The sequence below is a fragment of the Stenella coeruleoalba genome (genome assembly GCF_951394435.1).
Source record: "Stenella coeruleoalba genome assembly, chromosome: X".
Classification (NCBI taxonomy): Eukaryota; Metazoa; Chordata; class Mammalia; order Artiodactyla; family Delphinidae; genus Stenella; species Stenella coeruleoalba.
Window position 1 is genome coordinate 89,538,692 of NC_137152.1, and position 21,429 is coordinate 89,560,120.

General features: G+C 37.1%; 1 protein-coding gene across 3 annotated transcripts in view; it reads right to left on the reverse strand.

Annotated features, from left to right (window-relative positions):
* The window catches only part of AMMECR1 (AMMECR nuclear protein 1), a 105,119-nt gene that overhangs the window by 39,045 nt on the left and 44,645 nt on the right, over positions 1–21,429 (reverse strand). For all 3 annotated transcript variants that reach the window (XR_013825605.1, XM_079909769.1, XM_079909770.1), the window contains exon 2: positions 17,369–17,479. Coding sequence is in view for 2 of the 3 variants with exons in the window: in XM_079909769.1 (XP_079765895.1) it covers positions 17,369–17,479 (111 nt within the window). In the remaining variant the exon portion in view is untranslated. The remainder of the gene's footprint in view (positions 1–17,368; positions 17,480–21,429) is intronic.

The window sequence follows — 21,429 nt, forward strand, 5'->3', positions numbered from 1 at the left end:
GGATGAAGGCAGTCAAAGGCACAAACTTCCAGTTATAAGATAAATAAGAACCAGGGATGTAATGTACAACATGATAAACATAATTAGCACTGCTGTATGTTATATATGAAAGCTGTTAAGAGAGTAAATCGTAAGAGTTCTTGTCACAAGGAAAAACTTTTTTTTCTTTTCCTTTTATCTATATGAGATGATGGATGTTTACTAAACTTACTGTGGTCACCATTTCATGATATGTGTAAGTCAAGTCATGATGCTGCACACCTTAGACTTAAAAAGTGCTGTATGGCAACTATACCTCAGCAAAACTGGAGGAAAACAGAAGTGAAATAAGACAATAATACATTAAAGAGGATACTTCACTCTCACTACCGTTGAAAGGAAACAATTTTCAATAAAATTTTTACTTAAAAAATCTTCAAGGCTCAAATTCAGAAAAAAAGATAACCTAAGATTAAAGCCAAAATTACTTTGACATTAAAAATGACTCTTCTACAAGCAATGTGTCAAAAGTATACCTCTTCCCGTGTTGCCTATCACTTGTAATTGTGCCATCTCCCCGTCACAAAAGAAAGAACCTCTGGAGCCATCGTCAACTCTTCCCTTTACCTTACTCCCCACATACAGTCTCATCTTGTTCTTTACATCCTTCCTGCTACTAATCTAATTCAGGCCTGTAGCATCTCTCATTTGGAATATTTAAAATTAGCCTCTGCACTGTTCTGTCTCTCATCTCTATCCTTTTCACTCCATCCGATGTACAAGCAGCCGGAGTCATCCCTAATGATCTTCTTACTCTGCTGAAAATCTTTCAACAGCAACTTAATGCCATTAGAAAAAAAAATCCAGCCCCAGTCTATCATTTTCTCTCCCACTGTTCTCACTGGAGCTCAAGCCACACAGGGTTACTCACTGCTCTCCCCCAAACAACATACACTGTTCCGCCTCCTTGCATTTGGCTCAGGATGTTTTTTGGACACATAATGCATACCCTCTCCACATCCTCACTTTTAAATGTTGAAATGGAGTCATAAATGTCCACAGAGGTTCAGCTTAAATGTCAGTTCTTCTGTAAAACCTTCTACAGTCTGTCCAACCACAGCTAATTCCTCTAACTTCCAGTAGTGTTGCTTATACATCTAAATAGCACTTATGCTTTCTTCCTCATTGTTCTTTTGTGTGTCCATCCATCTCTCTTACAAGACTACAAGCTCATGGAGGGTAGATATCATGCATTGTTCATCTTTGTAGCTCCACAGTACCTGGTACAGTATCATGCTGAGTTAAGTGCTCAATAAATGTGGAATTGAACTGAATAAACCTTATTTCAGCCTGGTGTAATTGAGAAGCAAGACTGCCAGGATTCATAATAAATTCTATCTTTAACTACAGCTGTGCTGTTATAATTGCTGCTTATTTAGAGAAAATACTGAATGCATCTTTCAATCAAGCTTTGAAACTACAGTAACTATTCTAAGTTTGAATTACCTTATTAAGAAAATAAGCAGAACAGTAAGAACACTGAAATCTGTAGTAAAATAACGCCAAGAAAGACCTTTTACTGTAGATTCAGCTGTACAAGTTCAACCAGTAAACCACAAAGGCAGTCTTTTTTTTTTTTTTTTACCCAGAATATAAAAAGGGCAATATTAAGCATTGCCCTTAATAGCATGAAAACTAGCGAAGAGACACTGGGTACAGCCTTAGTTCTTAATCAGTAAACTGCTCCTTGCTGCAGCTGGATTTAGATCTTCTCCCACTGAAGGGCTGAGTAGATTTGATCCCACTTAATTTCCAAGTCTGACAAAATCACAACTTGGAAGTGGCCTGACTACTGGCAATTGTTAAGCACAGTAAATCCCTTCTCCTTCCACAACTCCCTCAGATGTCCTGCATTCACAACTTTTTTTATACCAGATGTTTTGTTGAAATTAACACATTCCTATCAAATGCATATCAAAAGGACTTCTTTTTTTCCACTGCATTCTATTTAATCCCCAAACTGTTTATTTGTTACACAGACAAGTATTGCATAGTATTTATCGCAGGGGGAATGACAAGGAAAGTCGGGCTCACAGTAGGGTAGGATCCACTCCCTGAGCGAATATTCCCACAGATAATCACAAATGGGAGCCCTTGAGGCATCTCTCAAGGGGACTTTCTTGAACTTGCTAATAAATACAATGATCAAAATGTTGTCGCAATCCCTAGCCCAAACCTTCTTCATTGGGAAAGAGGGGGTGAAGTACTGTTTTGTTTGTTGAATTCAAGTTTTATTTCTATGTCAACACAGCCTTTCTGTGTGGTTTCATCCATTAACAGATTCAAGCATAGTTAACTAGACACTAATAAATGGCACAACGCGAAGACATTACCTGGGATTGCTCACCTCAAACTTTGATCCCCGCAAGGTGTCTGGCCATCACAGAAAGATCATTTCTGACAAACCATCACCCACTAACCCAAACCTTTTTAAGACTAGGAAGTACATGTAAAACTTCCCAGAAATGGCCATCTCCGAGGACTTAAAAAAAAATACCTGGACAGTAGTGCCACTGGGAATAAAATGTCCCTCGTGAAACAATTCTAATAATCAGCCTCGTGGCACCAAATGCTTATAAGTTGCAATTGTGCACTACAGGTAATATACAGGACGTTAAATACCACTCTCATTTCCTTTTTTCAGGCTATTTCTGTTTCTCATTCATCACATTTGTAGAATTAGTATATATGGAAGCACATGTTAAACTTTTATTTCAGTTGTTTCACTTTATAATAGCAAAACTTAGCAGCTGCAACTAGGATACTGAAATATTTTGTCAACCTTGAAAAGCTTCTCATAAGAACTGTGTTCCCATCCTTCATTAAATGACAGCTGATGCAACTGTAAAGCAAATAAGGTGTTAAAAAAACTCCTTGAGTTAAAATTATAAATAGAGAACAAAATACAGATATGTCTCACCTTAGGTTATATCTAGGTTCCTAAAAATGAAAGTAAATTGCTTTTGTAAAATAATTTTATTGTCCTATGGTTTACATGTTCAGAGATGCTTTAATCTTCATTTCCCACTTCCCTTGCATAGGGTCCTAACATTTTCTTTAATTACCTTATGTACCTAAGTAAACAATTATTTCAGTATACTAAGGGAACTCTCTTATTCAAACATTTATTTTGATCTATGCCTAATCCCCCACAGCTACTTAAGGGGTGCAAAGATGTGAAAAATTTAGCCCAGGTCCTCAAGGGACTATCCATCTAGGTAGGGAAGACAATCAGGTAAGAAACTAAGGACACTGCAAGGCAAGATAAAGCAAGTGCTGTAACAGAGGCACCAAGCAGTGTGTAATGAGCACACACAGAAAAGCAGCAGTAACTCTGGGGGTTTGGGGAAAACCCTGGGTGAATCCTTCGGGAAACAGAAGATGGAATCTGCAACGTGAAACTTGACAGCCATGAGCGTTTACTAATTTATTTGCTTTGAAATTTTTCAATTTCCTCTCTGAAAGGTTTTCTTAGTCTTGAACTTAAAATGGGATACACCTAAGGCAAGAGACAGAACAGCAGCAATCAACTCTGACATTAAACAATTCCACAGAATTTCTGCTCTATCATGCCCCCGTCACCCTTTCTTCCCACCTCTTTGGCCTATGACGTAAGCCTACAAATAACACTTAAGTGCCTTGTTTAGCTTCACTGGCATCCCAAAGACTAAATATGTTACTAATTTCTGGGCTAGCATCCCCAAGCCATCTGCTGGTTTCTCCTCCACTGCATCATTAATTTGCCATGTTGCCATGATTGAGTCTCTGGTATGTTGGACCTTGAATATATGAAATGACTTCTTATACTGGCAAAATTCTTGAAAGCCTATTAAGAAACATGTGACATGGACAATGTACCAACCAACACTGCTATTAAGTTTACAATAATTAACAGGCAGTATATGAATATAAATTTTGAAAGGTATTTTCCTGTCAGATTTTAAAATAACCCTCCTGAAAATAGACTTCCAACGATGTATTACTTGTTTTAGACATAGAAAAATTTTTAAACGGATCAGGGGCAAAAACAGAAGATATTCACAAAGCCTGTGGTTCTAAAGTTTTTATTACCATTCACCTCAAAATTTAAAAAAGATAATGCACCCATAAAAGACTTGCATACCATTTTAAAAAATACATTTAAAAAATCTTCCCTGTCTTCCAAATACTCAGATCCCTGAATCCCAGCTACAGTAAGAGAGAGACAAAAACTGGATCGTTTTATTTTTTTAAACCCTATGATTGTAAGAAATCTAAGTTTGGTAAAACTGACATAGTCCATGACCAAATACATACAATTCTTTCCTGAAATTCCTTTTTTATTACTATAAGAAAAATGTCCATCATGGATATATTTGTCCTTCATTTATATAGCTGTTTCTTGTTTTATAAGTTGCCCTAAGGAACTCAAGTTGTAAAAATGAAAACTAAGGCAATAAATTTGGCCTGAATCACCTAGATATTTGGAATATGTTTCCTTAATTATAATTTCCAAGGAACAGACTTATTTCTGACCCCCGAAATGATGTCTCCCTTTTGACTGACTGTTGAGAAGAGCAGAGCCCCTGAAAAGTCACAGTAGATTTCAGTGGGTTATGCCTAACTAGAAACCTAAAGGCTGAACTAGTATTCCATGGAAACTCGCTGATATTAAATGCAAAAATTGCACAGAGAGAGATCAAAGCTTGGGAAGTGTGTATCCCTGAGAGACTGATCAATTCTGATGGCACTATGGGAGTTCAGAACACCAACTGGACTGACAGGATAGCTGTGAAGAAAAAAGGCACATGAGGGAGACATTGCACTGCAGGATTCTAAAAGGAAAGAGAACTCAGGAGAAGTTGAGTAAGACTGGAACGAACAGGCTGAGGGTGTAAGGGAGATTTCTGGATTCCTGAGTTAAGAAACTGAGTCCCTGAATGAAAAGTTATTTCCTGTGAGCTGAGACCAGGGGATACCAGTTGAGTTAGCAGAACAAACAGCTATAAGAAGCCTTCATGGGAGAAGCGGGAGTGATGTTACTGGAGGGGAACAGTATAGCAATGTGGTTGGGAACACAGACTTTGACAGAATCAGGTTCAAATTCAGGTACTGTCATGTAAATATTAGCTGTCATTCAGCAAGTCACTCAACCTCTCTAAGCCCCGGTTTTCCCTAACTGTAATATGTGAAATACCTTCAACTTCACGTTGTTGAAAAGATTAAATGAGGTAACTTATATAAAATACTTAGGACAGGTCCAGCACACGCACAAAAATAGAAGTTATTATTGTGCTTAGGAAATATAACTAGTAGTATGTTGGAGGCATGTTTTGAAAAAATATGGAAATCTAAGATATGAGCAAACTTCATATATATATGAGTGTGTGTGTGTGTGTGTGTGTGTATATATATATGTTTTGCTTCGGGCTTCTCAATACACATATCCTACTACACCTGTAGTTTTGGTTGAATAGCTCCAAGGGCATTCTTCACTTTACAGAAATATGCCAAAAACTTGACCCAAGGCAGATAACTTGACGGTGAGATGTTACATTACAAAATGATTATTTTATTACAGGGTGCCTTGAAACTGTATGCTTCTTAACATAAAACTAAAATAAATAAATTTACATACTTTTATGGATCCCTTCTATCGTGGAAATTGTAGTGACAGTCTCCCTGGTGATGTCAGAGGACCTGTGTTCTAACTCCAACACAATTTTGTGTGATAAATTGTTGGGGGCACTAAAAGTTCTAGTGCCAGTTCTATCTCAGAATCTGTGGACTCTCTGGCCCAGCCAATTCCAGAAGTCTAATGTAGGCAGTGAGAGAAGATGCGGTGGCAGCAGCTTCAAAGGTTTCAATAAGGGGCCAGTTAAAATTGTTATGAGTGGGTGGATGGGAGTAAAGCTGTGTATCTTACCACTCCTAAACTTCTAAAGACTCAGCCATTACTCAGAGGGCAAGTTTAACCACTGCTGGTTAATGTGGCTTTCTATAAAGGATAAAGTGCTAAATACAGGCAATCTTTGACTCCTGGCACTTCAACTATAGCTATGTGGTAACGGGAGCTGTGGTGGTGGGTTTAGAGGTGTTTGAGAATGAAATGACTACTTAACTGGTAGTGAGTTCCAAGTCAGTGGAGAGATTCAGATAGAAGCTAGATGCTCATTTCTTGGGATACTTTAAAGTACCTGATAGGGGTTGGACTAAGATGACTTCTAAGGATGTCTTCCAGCTATATGGTTCCATGGTGAGCATCAACTCAATCACTTATAGCACTTATAACAAGAGATTGACCTTACGTTAACCTGCTTTCTAAAGTGTACTGGGTACACTGTCCCCTGGCTCAGTCTAACTCCAAGTGGCCTTAAACTACCCCTCTCACTACCAATCAGCATCGGCAACTCCTACCAGCTCAAGCACACTGGCAGCAAGAGAAGTTGACAAACCTAAGCTAACAGAAGTAGACAGAAAGGGAAAAGAGTAAAAATGGTTCTCGGGATCGAGGAAAGTTGCTACAAAGTCATGAGCCTGGTTTCTGTTGATTTGCTTTGATGTGGCTTGCTAAACTACTGCTGAGAGCAATTTCAAAAGGGAGAGACAAACATGTAAAGCTAATCATTACAATCCAATATATTAAGTGTTATAATAGAGGCCTGAACAAAGTGCTATGAGAACACAGAGATGGACCAGCTTGGCTGGGGAGTGTCTAGGAAATCTCAGAGGAAGTAATGAGCAAGCTGAGTCTTGAAGGATGAGTAGGAGTTGACTGGCTGGAAATGGAGAGAGGTGTGGTTGGCAGAGAAAAAAAAATGTTCAAAGCCAGAGAGACACAAAAGACTACACTTGGCAAGTGGCGAATAACTGTGCATGGCTGGAGTGTGAGGTTAGGGTCTCTGATGCTGTGCTTTTTAAGAAGGATGGGAATAGGAGACGGGGGGGAGAGGCAGGGGCAGACAAAGGATGGTGGCACTTTAGAACATTAACTTTATTCTGAGTGAAATACAGGCTTTGAAATGACTCTAATTTTACTCTAGACAAGATGGGTAGACAGAGGGGGCGCTTCTTGTCTCGGGTATAAGGATTAACAATAACTGAGGAGAGTTTAGTCATGCCGGTGGGTACGTCTGTGCCCATATTGGCTGATGGGGTAACTGAGCTGCTCTGAGCAGTAACAAAAGCTATGAAGAGGACGATGCAACAGCATGGGAGGGCACAGACGCTTAGACAGTAGACACACACCTTAGTGAGCTGATACATGAGGCACAGGAACATCTCAATACACCAGAGATGACAACCTTCAAAGGCAGCCTTTTCAAAAAAATGTCTTTTAAAAAGAGCAATTACATTTTATAACATGTCTTTATAACCTTATGAATTTAACAGTCATCCTTTCACCACTGAAGTGCTTAGGAGTTGCTTTAGCTGAAATCCACTGTCATCTGGGATGACTCCCATCCCTAGCCACTACTCTTTATTAGAGGTGGAAATTCAGGAAAAAGGAACTAAGACACAATTTCTCCAGGCTGCTCTGAGGCCAGGGATCCAACCAGAGATCTCCCCTTTTGTCCATAGCAATTTTCAGGCCTGTTGAAACCCAACCTGTGTTCTCAGTCCCACCGCTACTCCAAAGAGCTCTTTTTCCAACGTCACATTGGCTCTCTTCAGAGAGCTTGTGAAAAGAAACTAACATTTTTAACATTCTCTTAGTTTTCTTTGAGATGCAAAGCAATTATTATTAGACTTACTATTAACTACTTCTGAGACAGCTCAGTTTGGGGTACTCCAAATGCAGCATGTTTCATATGCTGAGACAATGCTGAGGTTTGGGGTGTGGTACTGGATCATCCACATGCTCTTACCTGAGGCCCCTTATAATCCACTGCCCAGGGTCTAGAGTGCAGGCTGTGAGTCAGAGCAAAACAAAGTGAAGTGGTCCAAATGGGGATTAAACCTGTGACCTCATTAGCAGTGGAAGTCTAACCACAGTGTATGGTTATTTACTGCTCTTCATAATATTGCAATGCAGCTCCACTCATTTAAAAGGTTTATTAGCAGGCTTCTCCCTACCTAGGTAAGCAAATCAATCCCCCTTAGCCAAAGAGCAACAGAAGGCCATCTTAGAAGAATGGCTTAGGTTTAAAGCAGACTGAAGAATTTTCTTTTTTGTGGTACGCAGGCCTCTCACTGCTGTGGCCTCTCCCACTGCGGAGCACAGGCTCCGGACGCGCAGGCTGTGGCCATGGCTCACGGGCCCAGCCACTCCGCGGCACGTGGGATCTTCCCGGACCGGGGCACGAACCCGTGTCCCCTGCATCGGCAGGCGGACTCTCAACCACTGCACCACCAGGGAAGCCCAGCCTGAAGAATTTTTAAGAGAGGTCCTCTTTCCTCCCATCTTTAGTGAAGTGGTAACCCTTTAAATCAGCTTTGTGGAACATATAAGTCAGTCCTGAAAGTAGCCGGGTGTAGGGACGGGACGTTGAGTTCTGGGCAATCCCTTTAATTAAAGCTTCTGAAGGATTTATTTTATGGCTTTTTCTGATCTTCTCTTTCACCACTAGAAAGGACACAAGAGTTGGCACGTCAATGAATAAATGTTAAAAATGAGGCTTAAATATGGGATATAACCTGCTAACCTAATTTGAATGATGAAGCCTATACTTTCGATTATTTACAAGATAGCTTCGTGAGCTGAAGTAAAATTGTAAAACTAATAGAAAAGTTTTCTGAACATGAGACCAACTGTAAATCTATACTTTATGAATCTAATGTACTCTCTTCACTTTTAAATTTTAAACATACTAAAAATGTACATTTGATATTAACAATAATTAGAGCTACATTCTCAATAGAAGGTGTTAAATACCAATTTTCACCTTTAAAAATCCTTAGCACCTATGAAATTCTTATTCCAGTAGAACTTTTTTTAAGTTACCATTTGTCCCTGCCTACTTTATTTGTTATATAGTATGGGTGTTTTAATTTACTTTGTTAACAAGAAGCAGCTCAGAAAATGTAGCTCTTTAGAACAAGACATACTGAATGTTTACTCTTTATTTAAAAAGTGAGAGAGAATGTAAAAAAATCTGGAAATTGTTTCTAAGACAAATATATTTATAATGCAAGATAAAGGGCTAACAAGTGTTTAGGCTTTAAAGAACACCAAATTGTTATCAATAACGAAAAGGAAATGTTTTCCAAAGTCTACTACTTTGGATATCCACGTATGAGGTAGTTGAAAGTTTGGGGGAAGGGCAAAGATCACAGAGGAGGGCTGTTTCTTTTGCCTTTTAAGGAAATCTTTTAAAAAGCATTTGCTCATGCTCATAAAATAATAGCTGAAAATTTAATATTAAATTGCTGCACAAAAACCTCAACATTCAATTATTTTAGAGTACTCAAATTACTAGCAACATTGTCCCCTAGAGTGGTAAGAGTATATTATTTGCATGATATTCTAGAATGAACAGCCGCCTTGAGCATATATTGGTGTGAGCATCTTATTCTTCCAGAACACTAAGACACAAATCTGTTCTCTTGTTCGTTCAGGCCCTAATGACTCAAATACTTCAGACATTTATAAGTAGACCCAATATTTATTTTTTAAATGTTCAGACAAAAGTAAATATATTGTTAAATGCCTATGGTATGATTTTAGACCACATCTAATATGATAATAATTTCATACAATTTTGTGTTCTAACTTATCTTTACCACTTCATCCTTCATCAGAAAAAATGAAGAATATCTCAAGCAATGATTCTCAGGAAAGGAGGTAGATATCAGTTTACTGGACTGACACAAAATATGAATTTATTTTAATGGGACAAGAGGAAAGTGGAATCTAAACTGTTAACTTTTAATTTTCTTCATTTGCCACGCATCAGGCTATAATCCAACTGGTTCTAGATATTCTTTGGTGAAGAGTGTGTGTGTGGGTACTCTGTTTCTGAGGTTTTATTTTTTTCCATAGCAAGTTCATTCCGCCTCCCTTCAAAATATGTGTTAGTAAAATCTCTCAAAACACCCAATACCTTGTATGTGGTCACTTTGATAATAATAATTTTCGCACATCCCTGTAATCTGGACTTTTTTTTTGTCCACGTAGGATAAAAACAAACCAAAAAGTGGTATAAAGTGTTCTGCTTTTACTCAAAGTGAAGTAGGGATGGACCAAATAAAATAATTTCATAAATTGCTTTAAATACATTTCTGCTTTTATTACAGATGTAGAATATCTGTTCATCCATTATCACCACCTCTGACTTTTTGGCAAAAGTCACTCTCTACCTAGGACTGTAATTATTTATATAGCTTATCTCTCCTACTACATCATAAACTCCTAAGGCAAAATTTAGACTAGATTTACAGGATGAACTGTTTAAACATAATTAAAGGGAGAAAGAGCAAAGGGGTAAGGTTTAGAGTTAGATGTAAGAATAGGGTCGCAGCCTCATAGCACTGGGAGATCAGCTCGGTGCTTTGTGATCGCCTGGAGGGGTGGGATGGGGAGGGTGGGAGGGAGGGAGACGCAAGAGGGAGGAGATATGGGAAAGTATGTGTATATATAGCTGATTCATTTTGTTGTAGGGCGGAAACTAGCGCACCATTGTAAAGCAATTATACTCCAATAAAGATGTTAAAAAAAAAAAAAAAGAATAGGGTCAATTTCCTGTAGTTTACCCTCTCCTTATGAAACACAGAAACCAAGAGCTCTGACAGGGCAAAAACCCATTTTCAGCTTCTCTCACACCTTCACCTTTTTCAGATGGCCGTTTTCTGATTTTCTACCCAAAGGCATTGTGCCTGTGGCTCTTAATCAAAGCAGCATAGGGATTCCAAGTAGAGACTCTGAAAATCTGAAAGATGTGATAAGGAACTAGAATCTGATATACTCACTACACTTAATTTCTGTGGCAGTAGGTGCTATATGAATTCAGATAATTCTCTGTAACTCAGGAGTCATCACCCATACTGGGAATGGTTCTTGCTCTTTGGTTTCTCCTGGCCAGTTTTTGGCCACATCTCTGCACATTAGCACAACCACGGGATAATGAAGGAGTGCATTAACTAGTGGCTAAAATCAAGATTCCAGGACTCCACAGATTATATTTAGCTGTGCTATTCTATGGATAATTTCGAGTAAGAGGCATGTAACAATCTAGGTTCCAAACTACACCTCAAATTAAATGCTTATGAAATCTGACAAACACTTAATTTCTCATTTGGTAATTTATACACTGAAACTAACAAATTAGGTATACCTTTTAGGACTCAAGCCATGCCACCTTTTGTAAAAGGCAACAAAATGTAGATTGTAAATTAAGATAATTAATTTTGCATAGTGTTTTTGACAGATCTAATTTCTCTCTCCAAAAAGCATATTTTAGCCAGGAGCCTTGCCGCAGACACTTGCCAAAAACAGTCTGGCCTTAACATCTCCAGAATGAGCTTCGCTGACAAGAGTGTACAGTCAGAAGTGAGTGACTCATGTACAGCTTTTCTTTTCATAAGAAAAATCAATCCGGCTGATATTACCGTGAGGAGTAGGGGGAGCTGGCTTAAACTAATTATTCACAGTGAGCCAAGTCTAGTTACCTAAAATAATCAAGAAAAAGAATAATCACAAAATAGTCCGCCCTGAGGCGGAAAATATAATTATGCTGCTTTCAGTGGTTTTAAACTCGTACTGCTTTAGAAAAATGCCAGATTACAACACCAAAATATAAAAGCAAACTTGGTTTACAATGAATCTAGTTACCCAAAAGTACCCAATCTAGCCAGGACCTTTGAAAGTAATAAAGTAGGTCTGTTAGCTATTTGCAGTATCCCCAAAAGCCTAATAGTAAGTGAACATTTGTAACATGTAAACAAACAATCATCCTCTCTCCCTCATCCCCCCCTACACACACACACACACACACACACACACACACACACACACACACCCTTACCTCACTCTCACACACACAAAAAAACACATCACCTTTTATGTGGTCACCCTATTCCCTAGAAAGAACAAACCTCCCTTACTATTTTCTCAGAATTAAGCAGTGCAACAAAGTGGCATAGTTCTGAATCAAGCTCCAGACACTGCCTGCACCTGCATAATTATTTCACTGCCAAGACGGCTAAGAACAACCAAGTAAAGGGGGAAGAAAGGAAAGACAGTCTTTTAAGCGTGATGATAGGCCATATCCCTGTTTGATGAAATAAGAACACATCTATCAATCACTTACATATTCTAGAAAAAGTACTATCAACTTGAATTTACATAAAGAAATAGACCTAATACAATGGAATATTACTCAGCCATAAAAAGAAACGAAATTGAGATATTTGTAGTGAGGTGGATGGACCTAGAGTCTGTCACACAGAGTGAAGTAAGTCAGAAAAAGAAAAACAAATACCGTATGCTAACACATATACAGGGAATCTAAGAAAAGGTCATGAAGAACCTAGGGGTAATACGGGAATAAAGACACAGACCTACTAGAGAATGGACTTGAGGATATGGGGAGGGGGAAGGGTAAGCTGTGACAAAGTGAGAGAGTGGCATGGACATATATACACTACCAAACGTAAGGTAGATAGCTAGTGGGAAGCAGCCACATAGCACAGGGAGATCAGCTCGGTGCTTTGTGACCACCTAGAGGGGTGGGATAGGGAGGGTGGGAGGGAGGGAGACGCAAGAAGGAAGAGATATGGGAACATATGTATATATATAACTGATTCACTCTGTTATAAAGCAGAAACTAACACACCATTGTAAAGCAATTATACTCCAATAAAGATATTTTAAAAAAAGAGAAAGAAATAGACCTACACTTCACTGGAAAATTATTAACCAAGATTTTAAGGAATTTTCTTTGACTGAGATGTTTGTGTTCGTCTATATTAACTGTAATTCTCCTCTTTAGAAAACTATATAATCTAAGTACTAAAAAAGAGGAAACAAATTTGTCTTTGCTTTCTAACATGTAAAAGCCACTAATGCAACTAGCTTGATGAGTACTAGAAATTATTCTTTTTCAAGTGGGACAAAGAATATTTCTACCTTGAAGTTTTGACCACTAATAAATACACTAATCTGTGAACTTTAATTTCACCATGGATAAACTTCTATCAATAATTCTGAGCTCTCCATCCTGCTTCTTATTTGCTATAATCTTTCCTGCTTTTACTCAGGTCAAGGAAATAATAGTCTATTTAATAGTTCAATGTGGTAATTCTCACAAAGTTTTCCTGCTACCTACACAGAAACTATGTATTTTTACAATTGGGAGAAATCCTCAGCCTACTTATAAGGTCTTATTCCAGTCTACAATAAATCAAAATTTCAATTAGGAGAACATAAAACTTGACTATGACAAGTATTTTCATTTTAAAACAGTATATTTATACATAAAAACTTAATCCAGGATAGGCATTTCATTTAAAAAGTACCTGGTCATTTTTTACATTTAGGTTTTAGAGATTAAGGGACCACAAACAAACTAGATCATTATCCTCTATAAAATGGTTAGCTTTTTAAAAAAGAAAGGGTACTCATACGGATTTTTGCGTGCCCATGTCCATAGTAGCATTATGTGCAATAGTCAAAAAGTAGAAGCCACCCAAGTTTCCATGCATGGATGAATGGACAAACAAAATGTGGTAGATACATACAGTGGAATATTATTCAGCCTTAAAAAGGAAGGAAATTCCAACGCATGCTACAACACGGATGCACCTTGAAGACATTATGCCAAATGAAAATGAGCCAGTCACAAAAGGACACGTACTGTATGATTCCACTTTTGTGAAGCACCTAGAAGAGTTAAATTCATAGAGACAAAGTAGAAGGATGGCTGTCGGGCTGGGGGAAGGGGAAATGGGGAGTTAGTGTTTAGTGGGTACAGAGTTTCGGTTGGGGAAAATGAAAAAGCTCTGGAGATTTATGGTGGATGGTTGCACATCATTGTGAATGTACTTAGGGCCACAGAATTATACACTTAAAATTGGTTAAAGTGGTAAATGTTATGGTATGCATATTTTACAATAAAAAATAAAGAGTATAGCTGGGTAACGTTATGAAAACTGAATAATAATCTATCTAGTCACAGATGAAGACAGTGAGTAACCAGATATCCTAATTTTTTTTAAAACGACACCTATACCTGATGAGTCTTTAATTTCACTGTTTACTTTTTGTTTTGCTCTCTCCTTCCCTTTTATCCCAAATACCCTAAGTTCATTTGATTCCATTTATAAGTTTTATGATTTATAGGTTTTAAGACCAGACTCCAAGAATCACCACTATTATGTTCGGAAGAATTGTATTCCTCTTGAAGTCTAATCCATTATTTACATGTAGCCAAAGAACACAATTTCATACCATACAGTAGTACATTTTTGTAATAAGCATTATCCTTTTCTACAGTATTAATCCAAGTCAATTTTCTTCTGACTAGTCTATGCAACCCTGAGTTATATACTCTTTATGATCCCATCTATGGCTTTTCTGGAATTTAAAATAATGTTCTAAAATTTCAGTCTTAACTGCTAACTAGAATTTTTGAAGAATTATTGACCCATGATTAAACAATTTATAGGAACCTGCTTTCAAGTTCATTATTTTCACCATGAAGCTACAAAACATATATTCTCAGAAAATTTTATTTTATCTTATCTTAAATGTAGTAGTTAAGAGCTTGGACTTTGCAGTCAGATGGCCTGGGTTTGAATCCTGTTTCTACCACTAACTAGATGTGTGAGCGGGTGTACTAGTTAAATTATCTAAATCTCAGTTTCCTCATTTTTATAATGTGGATATTAATACCTAAGAGTTGTTGTTAGGAACCATGCATATAAAGGCTCCTCTGCAGTGTCTGACATGTAGTAACTTCTTAGTAAATGGTAGCAATTAATACCACTAATAACAACAGCATGTAGAAATGATAAGTGCCCTATGGGACTGAAAAACATTATACTGCAACTTTTTTAAATGATGCCACAGTTTTGACTCTAATGAATCCAGAAAAAAGAGCAACTGTATATTTTAAGACTTGTTTTCTTTGTTCGTCTCTTCCAAATAACTTCATTCTTATTATCATATTAAGCAAAAGAAATGAAGCCAAACAAAAATGAGAAGACCAGGTACATATATGTGTATATACACACACAAACACACATATCTCTCTAATGTGCTGTATACAATTTCAGGAAATTGTAGAGAAACATGGGGGAAAAAGCTGAAAAGTAAACAGGAAGAGCCATAGACTACACCTGTATATGTACAAATACAAATACAAATGTAGGCAAATTTCTAAGTCCAACTATTTGAATGATTCATTCAGAATCGTATTATTGTCAGAAAAAATATACTATAATTCTTCTGGTAATTGCCCTAGGAGACAGATTCACAAGTCCAGAAAAACTGGATATTTTCACCCCTTTTTATCCATGTAGGCAAAAGAATTTCGTATTTTAAGTAAAAACAAATTGCTACTATAGTTACTACTACTAAGGATTTCTAAAGTATATAATTTTGATACTGGGATTTCTGCCACAATTTCACTTGAAAGTACAAAGGTTTTCTATACTATCAATTCAGGCTCCCCAACTATAAAGAAAAATGGAAATTCTATAACATACTTCTGTTTCTGAAAATGTGTTCCTTGGAGCACTAATGGCATAAGACACGAGGGTGGAAGGATAAAAGGGTTCTGTAGTCAAAGAAGTCTGGGAAATGCTGCATTCCGTATCCCTCAGAGATTCACCACACTATTAACATAAAAGGTTCTGAGAAACCCTGCAGTGAGCAGAGCTGTTTAAATTTCTTTAACTCGTGTTCCCAAAATTTATTTGGCCGTAGAACTCTTTTTTCAAGCAATACCAAGGAAGTGGTATTCCTCATAACAACTTATTTTAGGAAATATATAATAAATTGCCTTTGATTAGCTATTTAAAATGTAATTTCATATGCACCTGTCGTGGCAGAATTTGCTAAAGTCCCAAAATGAGTCCACGGTACTTCGTGTCAGGGAAAAAAAAATCTAACACGCCTAGACTTATAACTGTACTATCTTTAGTAAGTTGTAGTTATTTCCAGAATGTGTGTTTCAACCCCCTTTCTGCCTAATTATTATTTAATCAAGTCCAAACACCCCATTTCTAATACCTGTGAAAATCTAAGAATGAACATGACCCTCCAAGCCTTTCCTTTTCTTTCTGGGCTTCAGTGTAAGCTAAGAAAATCCTGTAGCTGTGAGCTACGTCTTCAAATATAAGAATACTAAACTCAGTTGCCAGCATTTTATTAACTGGTGCTATGAGCAGCATTTGTGCAATTCTATAGTAAAATAATGAATCTTCCACAACATTAATCCTGAAGCAAAGCAGTGACTGATTATTACTTCATTCCCCTGACATCTCCCTAATACTCCTATTAAGTATGTAGAACAAAGTACTATAATTACTACTTTATCTATTGGAGATTGAGCAACTTGCCACAAGTACCAATAGTCAGCAGGGACCAATTTCTTGTTGGACAGACACTGTGCATATTACAACTATAGAAACTGTATCAGATAATCACCCTGAAATATGAACAAAAACAGGAAATTCCTTTGCTAATAGCTTATTATTTAAGGAATTTTCCTCTTTTGAAATAATTTTGGAACACAATTTGTTAGAAATCTAAACTTGAACCAAAAAAATCTGATGGCATGCTAGATAGCTTTTTGTGAGTTCAGAAATTAAGAACAAAGTCTTAACAACTGTAATGAGGCATTCATTACTTTGTCCTTGTGTTGGATGAAACAAAATAAGTAAGCTGCAATTAATTCTGGGTAAAGTGTGAATGTGAATGATTATGCTGCCAGGCTGTTGCATCACTTTCTTCTTAGGTTCTCCCTTCAATTCCAAAAGTACATAAAAGTGTAACAAAATGTGTGAGATGGAATAGACATCAACAATTTTTTTAAAGCCTAACAAAGAAGACACAATGACTATTATTATGGAAATAATACATTGAAGTAACCCATAGATATTTGGTCATTGATTTTCAAGTTATACAAAATAAGATGGCCACTGAAAGAAAAAAAAAAAACACTTTAAGACATCTATGGCAGAATACACGTAATCACAGTATTTTATGTTATGATAATATATATCAATAACATTTTATCAGAGACAAGGCAAATGGTCGAAGAGAAGAAAAAAGTCTGACATGAAAGAAGTCAAGAATGTTGACAGTTCAGGAAAGAAAAAGGAGTTAAAGTATCAGGTTCAAGTTTCTTAAGTTTTTTTCTTTTTTTTTTTAAATGTAGAAGCAGAGGTAACAAAAATTGGTCTTCACCTGGTAAGTGTGTACTCCCTGAGTCCTGAATGCAAATTCATGGCAGAAAAAGTACCTATGCATCCACGCAATCTTTTGTCTCGACCAATCTTCCATGTTACAAACAGTGGGCTGTAATGGAAGATAAAAATAGGGTAAATCAATCAATTCAATTAAAAGAAGTATTTGTTGAATATTTACTATATCAAGCTTAGGTGCCTGAGCTATAAAGACCAGAAGACAGGCCCTCGGGGGCTTAGCATGTAGCCCAGTAGGACTGCATTTAGCAACAATTATAGCTATGCTGTATTGAATGTATTCTATATGTCAGAAAGCCCAATAAATGGTCTTAACGGATTATCTATGTTAATCCTCATCAACAACTCTAGGAGGCTGATACTATTACTAACATTCCTATCTTACAGATGAGGCAGTCCCACAGTTAATACATCATGAAGTAGGAACTCAAACCTGGCCAATCTTGACTACAGAGCCATTACTACCTCATTCCTCATTTAAACCTCAAGTCACTGATTGATTCCTAAGTCTAGTCTAGAAAATCAGGGGAAAAAATAAACAGATTTAATAAATACTTACTGAATGTATGGGGGGGGGGTGGTGTACAAAGCACTGTGAAAGGTGCTACTGGAGATACACAGTTGCCTAAAACATAGTCTTTGCTCTCTGGGAGCCAGTACAGGAGGAGGGCATGTTCACAGCTAACTAACGTACAGGAGGAGGGCATGTTCACAGCTAACTAACACAAGGCAAAAGGAAGTAAGTGCTATAAGCCATGTCCAAAATGCCATAAATTAAGCTGCTGGGATAGGAGAAAATTTTAGTGAGTTTGTTCATCTTCAGCTTGGCCTAGAAGAACGAGTAGGGTTTGGAGAGGTGAAGGACAACAGCAAATATTAACAAAGTAATACTCTGAAACCAGAAAGTTTATCTTAATTTTCAGATAAAATTATTGCCAACAAATACAATCATCAAACATCAAAATATCAATTATAATAAAATGGCAACAAGAAAATAATTTAGTTGTTTTGACTGTTGTTGTTTTAAGAAGGGTAATATAGTTTTAAATGAAGTTTAATACAGTAGATGTCTGGATTCTGCAGCAAAGCACTGATAGTCTCAATTAATGGTTATGTTTAAAAGCAATTCGTTTCTAAACTGAAGCAACTTTGTCAGATTTTATGAAATAAATTAATTTATACATTTTAGGACATTTTGTAAAAAGATTAATACCCTACAGTTGGGGATGGTTCCTGTTAATATGAGTATTCACAGTATTACTGGTAAAATATAATACATTTCTGCTTTCTAAAAATTAAAATTTTGGGGGGATATACCATATGTCATATATCTCTTATAATATGCTGTTAAGTTGGAGAACACATTCTTTATTTAAAGTACTCTCTAATCAGTCATCAGCACTTAGGGAAAAAGTTCAAGTACTTCAATCACCCACCTTGAACATTTAAATTATGCTGTGTTCTGACAAGTAACCACAATGGCAGACAGGTTCCCAAATAAATAATGCAAACCAGGGAACAGTACTAAGAATTACCTCCTTCCAAGAGCCAAATGCCCAGAGGCATTGAAAAAGATGACTAAGTACAAGGCCAAGTTTTGTCAATGTTAGTATTCACATGCCGGATGACCGACACTAAAGGCCCTAAAATAAAAAGCAAAAGGTAAATTCCAGGGTTTTTTGTTTTTGTTTTGCTTTCTACATCATATATACTATCTTATAACCTGAGACAAGATTCTAATGCTCCAGCTGAAATTTATCTCTAATTGCTCCTGACTAGTAGTTGATCAGGAAGATAAGTATTAGATGGGATCACTTTCTCACCGATTCTTCTATTACTCATACAAATACTAGTATCCTAAAATTCACACACGTTATCTTTAAAGATGAATTTCACCTCTTCATTTTTCACCTTCTGATTTGGTAGAGTCAACGTCAGCAACCAGTAAATGGACAGTAAGAGGTCAATCCTTGCCCATAGCAATGCCTATACAAAAGAGCTGTGTGTAAGACACGTCCCTTGGCAGATTCAGAACAAAGTGAATTGTACTGTAACATATATATCTATAACATGTCTTTAAAATTCCATTGATGGTTTCTCAATAACACAGAACTAAGTTGTATATTCTCTTCCTCAGTGACTTGAGTGGAAACCTAAAAGTATGAGTGAATTCATTTCCTATCAAAACATGGAAGTCATTTACAAGTACTTTACCTTCAATCCTCTTGTTTATCCCACTAAAATAGATATGTACGCCATTCTTACTATAATCCTGTCTATTCAAGCAAACATTCAAAATTTGTAGAGTAAATAAAAAAAGAACACCATTAAACACTACACTATGAAATGTGTTGGAGGGCATTCAAACACATAGTGGGAGAAATTATACACAGTTTCTTATTAGGCTACGCTATGACTGATGAAGGGATGATTCACTCAGAGGGTAGGGTGCTAGAGGATAAGCTGCATTTTGCCAGGCGCTCGTGGCCTGCATTTTGCCAGGCACTCCATAATAAGATGTAAAAGTACACAACACTTTCAGGGACCAGGATGTAGTCTGCCAGTCTTGATAACTTGTTATTGTCTCTTCCAGATTTAACATTCTATGAATTTTAGGCACTGTTGAGTATATGTTCTCAAGAGCCCTCATAAGAGGTAGAGCAGATACAGAATCATCTGTACTCTCCCTGTTCCTTACCTGCCCCAGGAAACATCCTCTTTGGGGGTTGGTATTGCAGGGAAGTATCTGTGTCAAAGATGGGAGGGATTGCTACTTGACAACCCCACTGTGTTTAGGACAGATGCCTGAAGATGGAAGAAATCAGACTTTTAGTAGACAGAATAAAACTATTCCTTCAAAATCTGGGACTCTAATTTTTCATTTGCAAATGCCCATCCAATGTCTTTTATAAAGAACATGTATATGGAAATTAAAAAAACCCAAAATATCTAAAAGCAATACTTAATGGGGAAAAGAACTTAGGAAGTTAAGCATTTTAAAGTAGACTGAAACAGAATAAACACCACGGAGCATGAGAGATTGTATCTTGTGTGTGATAACTACTTTACACAGGGCAATGATTATGGGAACATTCAATACATATCATCTAAACATAGCAACAAAGGTTTTTCTTTTCCCAACACACAGAGGGAAGAAATAGGCAATTTCATTCTTAAATGTTGTTATTAAAACATGTATGAGTTCACAAAAGGACATAAGACATCAGCATAATCAGAGACAGATCAAAGTAGAAAAAGGGATTTGAGCCTGTTGAGAGGAGCTGATTACTCAATGACGAGGAAATAAGGAAAACAGTTCATAGTAAGACAAAAAGTGAATGTTTTTGGAAAATACTTTTACCGTATGGTTTGAGGCTACCTATATATATTGAAGAAATACTACAAACCAGAAAGGGGCTCAAAATGAAATGAAATATTAATGGAAATGTTTATCTGAAGGTAACCAGACATAGCTTTTTAAGGAATTTTCCCACTTCTGAACAGTTTGTGCCACTATGTTCTGAGAAATGTTTGGAGGAAAGTAAACTCTCTCCATTTTTCCAAGCCTGTAGACAGGAACAGGAAATAACCACCTAATCTAGGTAAATCCTCCCTGCCAACTGGCAGCCAGTACTATCAGGTCAATAGTAGCTCTCAGGGGAAATGCAGTTGCACGGAATCAGCAAAAGTCCAGAAAAGCAATGTAAGTCTGAGCAGGATACTCCCCAGTCTAAGCTGCATGCCACTTCCTGTGCCCCCCTTCTGAGATTATTCTACTGATGCAGACCAGGAAAGATTAGAAATATGTTTGTGGGAGAGGGGTACAACTATGAAAAAGGTGTATTTACTTAATTTTTAAACCATAACTCCTATCTCCCCTGCCATACCAAGGCAAATACAGGTTAAAAATACGCTTAGACATTAGCAAGCCCCTATTCCGGCAATTTGCTCTTCTTTAGAATGAGATTTGTAGGCGGTAACATTAACAACACAATGTCAATCCCCACCAATATACTAATTACTGTAACAGGGGTATTCAACAAA